This window comes from Naegleria lovaniensis (assembly GCF_003324165.1).
Source record: "Naegleria lovaniensis strain ATCC 30569 chromosome Unknown tig025, whole genome shotgun sequence".
In the NCBI taxonomy this organism is placed as follows: domain Eukaryota; phylum Heterolobosea; class Eutetramitea; order Acrasida; family Naegleriidae; genus Naegleria; species Naegleria lovaniensis.
In genome coordinates, this window is record NW_025407847.1 from 49176 (window position 1) to 62358 (window position 13183).

Below are 13183 nucleotides of genomic sequence, written 5' to 3' on the forward strand. Positions count from 1 at the left end.
TTCTCCCAAAAACTCGATTCACCAACAGACAGAAATTTATTTCTTTTTTTTCTTGTTGTGAATTGCTTCTACAAGGGCCATGAATGCATTACTGAAGTGATACATACAACTTCAATTGAAATTCACAATTTTAAAAATGTACTTACTTTACGTTTAGTCCTGTCTTTGCACTGACTTCAAAAACTATTCACACGTCAATTTGTCAAATTGATGGATAATTACTGTAACAACCTACCTTTGTCTACAACACAGGATGTATTTTTACAAAAATTGTTGGCATCTTCAGTTTTCACCATTTTTTCATCCTCCAAATCTGCCTTATTTCCAACCAAAAGTATTGTAATGTCATCATTTGGTGACGTATTCTTTTCAATGTTTCCAATCCATTTCTGCACATTTTGGAATGAGTCTGCATCAGTAATATCATAAACTACAATAATGCCAGCACATCCACTGTTTTATATGTGAGGAAATAAACGTAATGAGTGTCAAGTGTTCACATATTGGAATGATAATAACCTACCGATAATAGGTTGCTTGAATGGTATTGTATCTCTCTTGGCCAGCGCTAAAAGGTGTCAACAAGTGCATTTACCAAGTGAAAAGTCCAAAATGTGTATTGAAACAATGTCATCAACCATTGACACTTACGTATCCCATATCTGCAACTTTATCAGTTGATTGTCAACCACTACATCCTTCTTTTTAAAATCCACACCAATAGTTGCAATATAATTTTCTTGGAAAGATCCATCTACCCACTTGATTGCCAAGGATGTTTTTCCGACACCTGTCGATCACATTATTAACAATGGAATCATTAGAAGAAACACAATGACAGCAGTCAATAGTTTTTTTCATTTGTCACGAATGTTAATGACCCCAAACGAAGAGGTCGTCATCATGTCAGTATTCGAATCAAATAATTTAACACAAATAGTACACGAATGTAAAATCTTCATTCCACCTACCTGCATCACCAAGAATCAAAATTTTATAAGTCACTTTTGTTTCCGTAATTTCACCGTGTCCCTGTACATTTAACTTGTTTTGTTGTCTATTTCCGGACGATGAGGAAGAGGATTGTTTTGTGTTATTACAATTACCCATGACTAGTGTTGTTACTGGTTGATGAAATTGTTGGATTTAATTTATATAAAACAGTGATGATGATGAGCTATATAAATTATTTTATGCTAATGGCAGAAGAAACAGTTGAAACTCTACTCCGAATAATTTTTCAAATTCGCTCTTGATGATGAGGATGGTGTGATCAATAATTGGAGGAATTATCAGCTTCAGAGAGAACGGTGATTTTCGAGGCTGTTTGAAGAAGCGAATGAGACAATTTTTTTCCTTTTGGGCCTCTCCTTCGAATTTCCAAGCAATCGGGCAAACAATAGAAAGTGAAGTGATCCATGAGAATGTACAGATGTAACAATCACCAACTAATGATCCATGATAATAATTGTTTTGGAATTTAAAGAAACTTGTATTAAATTAAAGGTGTTGAAGAACAACCGTGTTAAACCACTGTGTGTCACTCTTAATTTCGTAAAAATATTGATTTTTAAAACAAAAAAATACGAACACACAATCATCATGCCAGCAAAAAAACCCGTGAAAAAGTTTGACCGGAACAAGCAAACCAAGCTTGAAGTACTCGCCGAAGATCTGGAAAAGACCGAAAAAGAAAGGCAACAACAAGAGGAAGCTACTGCTGAAAGTGATGAAGAAACTGAAGAAATTGTAGTCAAGAAAATTGAAGCAAAGAAAGTTATCTATTGTCCTGAATGTACCTATCCAATGGAATATTGCGAATTTTCTGATAAATGGCCATTATGTGAGAAGTGGCTGGAAGCATTTCCTGAAAAGTTGAAGGAATTGAGAGAATTAAGAGACCACGACAAGTACAAAGACAAAACTGTTGATAAGAAGGTTGCAAGAGAAGTGAAGGAAATTGTAGAAGGAAATGTTGGATCTTCTGACGATAATTCAAAAACTTCGAGTGTTTTAAAGAATAGAGAATTACTCATTCGTATTGATAAAAGAAGTAAGCGAAAACGTTTGACACTTGTAACTGGAATTGATGCTTTCATGCAAGACGCTTTTAAAGGAGAAGAAAAAGTTTTGAAGGATGTTGTGAAACAATTTGGTAAAATGTTTGCTTGTGGATGTAGCATTGTGAAAAAGCCTGAACTCAGCATTGAAATTCAGGGAGATTTTGCTGAACAAGTTGTTAAATACTTTACAAAGGAGTTAGGTGTTGATATTAATCAAATTTATATCCTTGAAGACAAGAAAAAGACAAAAGCTGTCGACAAGGTATTTTACAGTGACGATGAGGAAGATGAGGACGAAGGTGACGATTAATTTGGACAAAAAGACCATCAAAATATACAGAAATAACAAGAAACTTAGTCTCACACAAATTTCTTGTTTCTGTTGTTGAACATTTGGTAGCGACCTAAAACATGACGAACTACAAATCAGATGTAATAAATTATTTAGCACACCGTTTATTGTTGTTTGCATTCTTGTTTTGGTGGCTCTGTTCCTTCTTGAGCTGCATTAACCTGAGCAGTAAGCATGTCAGTAACTTCTGGAACAGTGGAAAAATCACCCTCTTCTGGGAGAGCAGTGTTCAAGAAATATTTAACAGCATTAGGAACAACTCTGTCCTTGAAAAGATCACCAAATTCAGCTTCATTCTCCAACAATTCTTGGAGCATCATGTTCTCCTCATTTTCTTCCTTTTGGACTTCTTCCTCAAGGTTCTTGAAGAAGTTGAAGAAGGAATCCTTTGGTTCCTTAACTTGAATAGTTCTAGTTCTGGTTCCAGACTTGTGTTTTTGTTTCTTGGTTGTGATCTTGACAGTCAAGTCCTTGTCTTCCTTCCATTGAATTTCAGTTCCTTCGCTGGCAGCAATATCTTCGTTCTCAGCATCTTCATAATAGTAGGTCTTGACCAAGGATTCATTGGAGAAGAATGGATTTTCATTGAATTGGAAGATGACCTTGAAACCAGGATTGGATTTGAAGTCAATTTCTTCATCTTCTTCTGACTTCTTCTCTTCAGTGGTTGCTGCAGGTTCCTTTGGCTTGGCACCAAATTCCTCAATCACAATATTCTTCAAATACTTGAGAGCTTCCAAGTCTTCTTCTTGAATCCACTCAGCTCTAATTTCAGAGTGCAACAAAACCTTGTACCAGAAATCTGGAATTCCCTTAATGTCTTCAGTCTTTTCAGTAGAAACTTCAGCCAAAGTAACCTTGGACAATTCCTCTTCAGTGGCATCCTTTTCACCCAAAACGATTTCATTTCTTCTTACAATGATTGGAGCTTGGAGAGCATTATACTTTTCTCTGAGTTTTTGGTATTCCTTCTCGAATTCATCCTCCAAATTCGTGTAATCTTGTTGGAGATTCTTGAGAACACCAATAACCTTTTGAGTCTTGGTTGGATAGTTGGCAAGCTCCTTTTGTTCAATTTGCTTTAATTCCTCATCGGTAGCCTTTCTCATGAGCATTGGGTGCTGTGGTTATTGTTTGTTGTTGATTCATCATTGATGTAACGGTAATTATCATGCGCGGCGATGATGAAAATATCAAATTGATGATTTAATAATTGAATCATCACAAAAACCGTTAAGCCGATAGAACAAGACCGTTACAAAAAACAACAATCACAACGATGAAATACTTACACCGATCATTTCTTCTTCAATTTCTCCTTCTTCATCAAAGTCTTCCTCTTCAGCAGGAGCAAAGTTAAAATTGAACTTTTGGGCTGGCATGATGTGTGAGCGTTATTGTTGTTTTTGAGTGAATTTTTTCAACACAAAAATTCTTCTTTGAAAAAATTGTTGAAGCCTCCATCATCAAGAAGGTGTGCATAAACATGTGAACACGATGAAGTACAATGTGATTGAAACATGGTCAAAAGGTCTCCAACAATAACTCTTTCCACAACAGTGAAGGTTTGAATCACTCTATCAAATTTCGAATATATTCATTGGAATGACACAACCGCGTCAAGAGGTCCATCAAATCAGCCAAGCAATGCGTCTCAATTTCTTGAAACATCTCGATAGGAATTTCCTCTTTTTCAATTTCAGAAAGTAAACGTTTTCTAACCTTTTCAATTTGTGAAATGTTAATTTCAAGTGGTTCTCCCACTTTAAGAAATGCATCAATTATGGTTGTTGCTATTTCTTTACGTTTTGAGAGATTGGCCACAGTACTTTTGAAGGTCTGAATTTCCTTCCAACATAACACAGCCTCAGGACTTTCGAATGCATGAATGTTTGGGGTCCATTAGGAATAGTAACGGGATGAGTGTGTAGTGTTTTGTATTCAAACACCGAGAAAAGCAGGTTATTAAGGGTTACTAACCTCATCGTGCAGTGAAGACGGATTGAAACTTACCAATAACTTCTTCGTGCATAATCCAACACAATGTCAAACGTTTTCTTTTCCTTCAATAATTGTTCCACGTTGGTGACTTTTTCTTCCCCGCCTGTATTCTTCTCATGGCTTGACTGATGTGCATTCTTCGATGCATCTTGCCTTATATCATAAATCACTGGCAAGAGTACACACACCACAATTTCCAAACACAAACCAATCTCAATAAATAATCCATATGGAATAAAGAAATCTGCTAATTTAGCATAGAGTGGAATGACAGAGGCAATTAAAAACAGTGCTACTGTAACTACTTGAATCACCACATAGGCCAATGTTTCTTTCTTAATATTCCAAGTATCTCGATCGGAGCGAACGGCCAATATCAACGACACAACTTCTGCTGCAATGTAAAACACAGCTTCAACTAAAATAATGATCAAAACATTCGTTGAAGTGACACATCCTGTCTTAAATTCCAATAGACCAGGAATGACAAAAATTCTTGCTCCTTGTCGATTGGCTGCATATATGGCTTCTTCAATTCCACCACATATTAACCACAACAACACTTGAAAAATAAACACCATGACATAAACCATGACAATGAATTTGTAACTGGTCATGAATAGATAAAATCGCAAAGTTTTGACACTGAGTGTATGATTTGCTTCCGGTGAGGATGGAGACGAGAGCTCTGTACACAAAACAGAACTTTTGTGCGTCGTTGGAGAGGGACTACCAGTTGGAGTGTGCTCCAAAGGCGTTGTTGGGTTGGTTGGACTTGAAACATTAATTTTCACACTTAACCGCCTTAAATCCACTCTCTCCGAAAGAATAGAGGATTTTCTTTTTTCTCTCGTTGGTGTCAATACAATTTGATCTCCATTTCCAACAATACTTAGAGAAGTCTCATACTCTTCCAATAACTCGGGTGATGAATTTCGAAAGAGTGTTGTTTTAGCCAAATTCAACTTGTACATGAAAAACAATTTCAAACAACGACACGTCGTGGGAAGAGTGGTCATTGGTCCAAGAAAGAAGCCCAATACATAGCATGCACATGGAAAGACCTTTCGACCTATAATAATTCTCAAGGCCATGGTCATGATGATTCCAAAACTTGAAAACATGGTAAGGAACATGTGAGAGAGGCTTCTTGCGGAAACATGTCGAGAATTTCGCTTAAAGATAATTCCAAATGATGAAATTGAGAGTAGAAGAATATAAAACACTAGGAATGCCATCATGAACGCAAATGAGATCCATGTATCGGGACAAATCTCATCTTGGACACTCGGATTTTCTTCTCGGCTGAGACCATAGGGAAGTTCAAACAGTGTTGAACTGCATGTTGTCGTATTGGCCAAGGTAGTACTATTGGACACGGTGTTGTTGTTGGCTTGGTCAAAGACAATCATTGCTCTTTTTTTTGTGGATGGATGTTGTCTGCGAGAGCTCAGGTTCAAACTGGAAGGTTGGCAAGTTGATAAATGAGTTTTGGAATCACTGAAACATACAAGTTCCAACGGCAGAAGTTGATTTGAGGATTAATAACAACGGAATGGGGATTTCCAACTTTGCAACTGTTGTCATCATTCGTCAACATGTTTCATTCGTTAACTGTAGAAATGTTAACATTCTTAAATGTCAGTCTGTGTCATTAACGGATTTGAAAACACATTTAAAGGTTCTGTTTACGATACCAGCACAAAGGTGAAATTGAGGTGAATTTTGAATGGATTTTGTAGTGCCAAGCTGTTGTTTGACGCTCCACGACACTTTAATTTTTCATTCCAACGATTTGTCTTGTTACAAGTCGATGATAAATACCATCCTTATCGTTTTGTAGCAATTCCTCATGGGTACCAGTTTCCTTAATCATTCCTTCATCTAAAACGACAACGTAATCTGCATTCTTGATAGTGCTCAGTCTGTGGGCAATAATAATAACAGTTCTGTCAGCCATCACTTCTTCGAGCGCTTTTGAAACCAAGTGCTCGCTTTCACTGTCCAACGCAGATGTTGCTATAAGTACGTCACAGATTGAGATTTAAAAAATGTAACGATTGTAACGTTGTTACATACCTTCGTCAAGAGCAAGAATTTTTGGATTTAACAATATGGCACGACAAATACTGATTCTCTGTCTTTGTCCGCCGGAAAGAGCAGAACCTCTTTCACCAATTTTTGTGGCATACCCATCTGGGAAGGACATTATGAATTCATGACTAGTACATGACGAATGATGAATATGTACATTCTATATGCAAGAACAAAACATACCAATTAGACTTTTTTGCAGCCTCAATAATTTGTTCCTTCGTGACCTCAACCCCTTGCGGAATTCCATATCGAATGTTGTCTTCAATGCTCATATCGAATAACACTGGATCTTGACTTACAACTCCAATGTGTGTTCTTAACCATGTTGCATCAAGTTCTCGAATGTCAACACCATCAATGGTAATTTTTCCTTGGTTCACATCATAAAATCGACTCAGCAAGCTCAGTATTGTTGACTTTTCAAAATGAGCTCGTTTAAGTAAAAAAAAAGAACGTACCTTTCCGCTTCCACTCGATCCCACACAAGCAACTACATCTCCTGGTTTGATTTGTAAATTGAAATTTTTCAACACTTGAACTTCGCTTCTTTGAGGATAAGCAAAGGTTACATTCTCAAAAGAGATGGCTCCAATCACTTGATCAAGTCTCTTTCCATGATCTCGGCTAATTTCAATACGTGGTGCTTGGTGCATGAGTTCAAAAATTCGTTCACTAGATCCCATTGCTTTCATGACATCTCCATAAACTTGACTCAGGTTTGTAAAGGAAATTCCAACGTAAACGGAGTACAACAAAAAGCTTGTAAGCTTTCCAACAGTGAGAGCTCCACTAATGACATCAAAACCTCCCAATGCTAATACGGCAAGCATGGACATGTTGGCTCCAAAATTCACCGCAGAATAGAATACACCTCGGGCAATACCCAGTTGTCGACCTGATTTGAATACATGATCAATTTTGTCTTCATAATTTTTCACTTCTTTTTTCTCGGCAGAAAACAATCTCACTGTACGAATATTTGAAATTCTTTCTTGTGCAAATGCTGTGGATTTGGCTAGTTCATCCAAATAATTCTTTGATAGCTTCTTTACGTATTTACCATAAATCACTGCGCCAATTCCTAACAACGGAAATATTGAAACTGCCACTCCAGTTAATTTAAAGCTCAACACGCATAATAAAATTATACCACCAGTTGCTTCTACGAGAGAACGCACACCAGAAATTATGGTGTGTGTAATTGTTTCGCTTACCACTTCTACGTCTGTTGAAAGTCTGTTCACTAATTCTCCTGTTTTGGTCTTGTCAAAAAATTCAATATCTTGTCTCATGTATGAATCAAATAACTTTTGACGCAATCGTTTTTGAATTTTTTGACCTGCAGTTTGTACAGCAGTATATCGTCCAATTACAGCTACACCCGAGACTAGAAACAATCCAGTTAGTCCATATCCTATAAATTTTAATTGATTAATTGCTTGCTCGGGAGGCAATGAAAGTGTGTCAACCAGTCTACCAATTCCTATTGGTAAAATTAATGAGACAGCTGCACTGATGGCAAGGCATCCCATTCCAACAGCTAACAGTTTTGCTTCGGGTTTTGCGAGATTAATTAACTTTTTTATGACTGAGAGTGAAGGAGTCTTTTTGGTTTCTGATTGTTCTTTTGAAATTGAGTTCAGGTTATTAGATTCTTTGTTTGATGTGGCTGTGCTTTCGTTATGGTTCTTATCCAATTTATGATCGATATTGGCACGAGATTTGAAATTCATCGAGTAAAAGGCTGATGAGGAGTTTGTCATATGAGGCTCAAAAGCATGTTTGTTGCCATGCAAATAATTTATATCCATCATTCCGAATGAGGATTTTGCACGAGCAAGAAGATTACTAGTACTCGTTATTACAAGCCTATGGTTCAAGCCTCCTTGCTGCAAACTGCTGCGACAGCAATTGGAAGCAAAACGAAGCATTTTTTGATTGAGAATATCGATGATCAATTTATGAATTGGAATGAAGAAGAGACATGTCCAAAGTTTTCCAAACCATTTGTTTCTCAAAAATCGCACTTTAATATTAAAAGGTTTTTAATAACTTCCTCAATATAGTATGAGGCTTAAAAGCAACAATTAAAAAACAAATTAAAAATGCTCGATCGGTTTCGTCGTTAGCCTTTCGGGTGTCCTCTTAAATCATTGCAATCAATCACAGGCGAAAAAATGTTCATCGCTCATGTGCAGGAAATTGTTGAATTAATATTTTCATTCTTAGAGGAGTCAGATCGGAAGAGATCTGAACAAGTCTCTCTCACTTTCCATGAAGCCTGTAATGCTGTAGAAGAACGAGAAATGGTTTGGAGATTACAATTTGAAGAGAAGGCTCTCCATAACAGTATTCATAAAGGACTTTGTCATGATGATTCCAAACACAGTTATGCTCATCATGTGGAATTAATTATGAAACAACTGGATGATTTCGAGAAAAAACAATTGAATTTTAAAATTCCGTTTCATGTTCGGATGTATATGAAACATTCCAAGATTTACCCAAGCAATGATGCAATCCCGTATATTCCCAAGCTCAACAATGCAATCTTGCATCCATTCATGTGCATTTTCAAAATATCTCAATGGCAAGTCAGAGATCGCGATTGTGTTGTGATTGGTGAATATCAAACTAGGAAAATTGACAAGTACTTGGTACTTCTGAAAAACAGCGGCGGAAAGGGAGTGTTAGAAGTTGAACGACATTTCGAACTGGAATATCATCATCTTGATTCTGAAAATTTTGTTTCCCAGCTGATCTTGCAGGTCAGTCGTATGGAGACATTTGTAGTGGGCAGTCTTACACGATGGCTCTCCAATTTTGGTTACCTAAAAGACCAGAACAAGTGTTCTGTTGTCACACAGCTCAAGACTAGTTATCCCAATGCTCTTATTTACGATGAGGACATTCTATCTGACAATCCTAAATTTTGTTTGGAATATTTTGTTGCAAATTTCAAGCAAGGATATGTTTATATGTATTTTTACAATCTTTTGAAAGAACGTCAATATAGAGCATTGCTGAAACACAAGATAATCACGCTTGAAGATTTGCCAGCTCATATTAGAAATGATGAAAAAGTGATTAGTTTTTCTGTTGCAACAAATGGTATCAATTTAAAGCATTTAACACGAGCACATCACAACGACCGAGATTTAGTCCTGGAAGCAGTTAAAGAGAATGGCTTGGCTCTTGCTTTCGCTTCTAAAACACTGAAAAATTTAGACCCTTTTATTTTTTCACAAGCCAATCAAAATAATCAACTGGTACAATACTTTTCCGATCGAGTTGGTGAAGAAACGAAGCTTGGCGTGAAACCAACAACACTTGGAATAGCTGAGAATGATGATTTTATTGATCAATTTAAGGAAAATCTACAACGTGGTATTTACGGATGGGGTATTGAACATTTAACACAATTCCAAAGGGATATTATTCAATCCATTTGTGATCAAAAAAACCGTAATATACTCATTGAAGGCCCATGTGCCTCAGGTAAAACCATTGCCTCCATTATTGGAGTGTTGAACAAGGGCTTGGATGATTCCTCAACTGCGCCACCTGACCAAGTACAGTGCTTGATAATTTGCCCCACAAAAGAAATGGTTTATCAAATTCAACTATTTTTTACATCTCTCTGTGAATACATGAGTGACATATCCATTGGTAATAGTACATGTGGATGGACCACATTCTATTCAGCAGAATTTGCCAAGTCATATCGAGTGCTAATTGGTACTCCAGGACGAATAGCTCACAAATCAAAATATTATTTAGAATTGTCTCATGTAAAGACAGTTATATTTGAAGGATCAGATCAGTTATTAGCAGGAGAATTCGGCAATGAGCTCAATCTGATCTTTAAGAAATTATCCAACAATTGCCAAAGTATTCTTATTTCTTCGTTATTTTCGCCAAAACTTATTATGAGAATAGCGAAAATATTTACGAATGAAAATTTCAAGGTTTTGAGAGTACCATTGTTGCCTTCCAATCAACCACACAAGTATCAATTTCTCGAATTGACGAATGAAGAAGAAAAATGGACACTTATTAAGGAAATTATTCAAGACCACTCCAATATGTTGACCATGGTTTTTTGCAATTCGAGAAGAAAAGCAGAGATGCTTTGTGAAGAATTGAATAATGTTGGATTTTGTTGCAATGTCCTCCATGGTGATATTGATTGTCAACAAAGGGAGCTTATTTTGAACGACTTTAGAAAAGGAGCATTTAGAGTACTTGTTTGTAGCGATTTGATGGCTCGAGGGATATCGATATCACACCTTGAGCTTGTTGTAAATTTTGACTTTCCAGAGAACAAGGTTGTTTTTATTGAAAGGATGGGACGGCTGTTGCACCCCAACCTGAGTAAGGAAAAACAAATCATTTCTTTTGTAACCAAAGAGTTTAAGAAAAGAGCAAAAGCTTGGCGTAGAGAATTGGGTATGGAAAATCATGAAGATAATTGATAGAGGGTAGAAATAATTTCACATCTATGAGTTGCAGTTTACAATTCAAGAAGCCTTGTGTGCAATATTATTTATAATCAATAATTTTTCACTAACTCACCGTTGAAGCCAAAAGAACAATTCTAGCAAATTCTTTCAAAAACCATCACTAAAACACAGTCCTGATGACGCGGCTTTATTACTAACCTTGTTCGTTTTGGAGGTTTTGTTTTTATAATCGGTTTTAAGTTGCTCAGCACTAAAATAAAAGAGCAAAAGTCACAATTTATTACAAATTCAACAAGTAAATATAATCATCAACAGTCAGTTCCTGACGAACCATTCATTCATTCTTTGAATCAAAAGTTTTGGAGGTGGATAAGGAATTGTCAAAGCGTTCACTTTTCCATGATCAGTTCGGACGAAAAGAATGAATCAAGTTATTCAAATTGATAGAGTTTCAATTCAACAAGTCATTCAACGCTGATAGAGTTGAGGTTTTCAAAAAAAAACTCAACAACAACCTTAATCTCAACGAATGAAGAGAAGTAGAGAGGACGAACCTACTCATCCTCCTACTAATCCATCTCTTGCACACAGCATCATTTCATTCTGGCAGTACGCAACAAGTATCGGATAAACTTTGGGCATGTGCTAGAGATTCCTTTCATGAGTTTCATCAGTACAACAACAAGGGACGCACAGACGGATGGTTCAACTTTTCTCAATTCACTGTGATTGAATCCAAGCCAGTGTTTGATGTCCCACCCAATATTCATCACTCTATAACAGAGAATGTGGCTTTTGATAACTCTAAAAAGCCACCTCAGCTCAAGAAGGCAAAGAAGAATCAAAAGACGCCCCAAAAATTACAAGCGGACAAATCAATGAAAATTCATCTCTACCCCAATGAACAAGAAAGGACAACATTGAATCAGTGGATGGGAACTGCTCGTTGGATCTACAACAAGCGTTTAGAATTTACACACAACTTCAAAGATGTCAAGAAAAACAAGAAGAATTTCAGAACGTTTGTGGTGAACAACGATAATTATCAGACAGAAAATCAGTGGGTTGTGAATACTCCTTATGACGTAAGAGATGCTGCCGCTATTGAATTGTTGACGGCGTTTAAAACAAACTTTGAAAAATAGAAAGCTGGAACGATTGACAAGTTCATGATCCGTTTCAGGCGAAAGAAAGACAGAAAAGATCATTTCGTTCTCCACTGCAAGCACTGGAAGAAAAAGAGTGGACTGTATTCTTTTATAAGGAACATCAAGAGCGCCGAACCTTTGCCTGTGGAGCTTCAGTACGATTCCATCATTATTAAGAACAAGTTGAACCATTATTAATTATTTATGTATTCCACAAGTACTGGATATTAGGGGTGAGAACCAAGCCCCTCAACATTCAGGACAAGTTGTAGCATTGGATCCAGGAGTAAGAACATTTCAGACCACCTTTGATTTGAATGGTTATTCAACCAAATGGGGCTCAGGAGGTGCCGAAAGAATTGGTAGATTGTGTTGCGCGTATGACAAGTTACAATCGAAGTGGTCTCAACCAGAAGTCAGACATTGCAAAAGATACAAGTACAAGAGAGCAGGAAGAAGAATTCAACAAAAGATTAGAAATATTGTGGATGATCTACACAAGAAACTGTGTTTGTGGCTGTGTCGAAACTACCAAGTGATCTTACTTCCTTCGTTTGAGACTCAGAAAATGGTAAAGAAACTCCATAGGAGAATTAATAGCAAGACAGCAAGAAAAATGTTGACTTGGTCACATTATAGATTCAAGCAAAGATTGCTTCACAAAGCTAGAGAGTATCCGTGGACACACATTTATATTGTCAACGAAGCGTATACATCCAAAACTTGCTCATGTTGTGGACATATTCATACGGTTGGATCATCTGAAGTGTTTCGTTGTCCATCATGTGGCTCAATTTTTGACAGAGATATCAATGCAGCAAGAAATATTCTTCTTCGATTCCTTACTACTCATAGAATTAGTTTTTGAGCACCTTGTGTGTTGGGTCTTCCCCACCTTGTGTGCGTTGGGTCTTTTCCCCTGGCTTTCACTCTTTGAGTGTTTGCTTGCAAGATCAGCACTTTGTTCGATTTGTTTGTTTTGTTCAAATTGTTGATTTAAATAAAGGCACTGACCAATTTACCCTTTTTTCGAATAAATGTCCATTTTCCGTGAATAGT

At 36.8% G+C, this 13183-nt stretch overlaps 6 protein-coding genes across 6 annotated transcripts; 2 read left to right on the forward strand and 4 right to left on the reverse strand.

Annotated features, from left to right (window-relative positions):
• Nucleotides 1–36: 36 nt before the first annotated feature.
• Nucleotides 37–1110, reverse strand: C9374_005663 (uncharacterized protein; the record flags this gene model as incomplete). The annotated part of the gene is made up of 6 exons (XM_044695438.1): nt 37–91; nt 147–183; nt 236–453; nt 524–568; nt 652–790; nt 972–1110. 6 exons carry the CDS (start codon nt 1108–1110, stop codon nt 37–39), a joined length of 633 nt encoding a protein of 210 aa, XP_044547550.1.
• A 492-nt stretch (nt 1111–1602) lies between these two features.
• On the forward strand, nt 1603–2373 carry C9374_005664 (uncharacterized protein; the record flags this gene model as incomplete). Its single annotated transcript, XM_044695439.1, has 1 exon — nt 1603–2373. The coding sequence occupies one exon, from the start codon at nt 1603–1605 to the stop codon at nt 2371–2373; it is 771 nt and encodes a 256-aa protein (XP_044547551.1).
• A 146-nt stretch (nt 2374–2519) lies between these two features.
• On the reverse strand, nt 2520–3797 carry C9374_005665 (uncharacterized protein; the record flags this gene model as incomplete). The annotated part of the gene is made up of 2 exons (XM_044695440.1): nt 2520–3536; nt 3708–3797. The coding sequence occupies 2 exons, from the start codon at nt 3795–3797 to the stop codon at nt 2520–2522; spliced, it is 1107 nt and encodes a 368-aa protein (XP_044547552.1).
• A 190-nt stretch (nt 3798–3987) lies between these two features.
• C9374_005666 (uncharacterized protein) lies at nt 3988–5828 on the reverse strand (the record flags this gene model as incomplete). Its single annotated transcript, XM_044695441.1, has 2 exons — nt 3988–4288; nt 4429–5828. The coding sequence occupies 2 exons, from the start codon at nt 5826–5828 to the stop codon at nt 3988–3990; spliced, it is 1701 nt and encodes a 566-aa protein (XP_044547553.1).
• A 362-nt stretch (nt 5829–6190) lies between these two features.
• Nucleotides 6191–8444, reverse strand: C9374_005667 (uncharacterized protein; the record flags this gene model as incomplete). The annotated part of the gene is made up of 4 exons (XM_044695442.1): nt 6191–6435; nt 6496–6638; nt 6694–6929; nt 6972–8444. 4 exons carry the CDS (start codon nt 8442–8444, stop codon nt 6191–6193), a joined length of 2097 nt encoding a protein of 698 aa, XP_044547554.1.
• A 246-nt stretch (nt 8445–8690) lies between these two features.
• Nucleotides 8691–12992, forward strand: C9374_005668 (uncharacterized protein; the record flags this gene model as incomplete). The annotated part of the gene is made up of 3 exons (XM_044695443.1): nt 8691–10754; nt 11717–12036; nt 12356–12992. The coding sequence occupies 3 exons, from the start codon at nt 8691–8693 to the stop codon at nt 12990–12992; spliced, it is 3021 nt and encodes a 1006-aa protein (XP_044547555.1).
• Between the last annotated feature and the right edge of the window lie 191 nt (nt 12993–13183).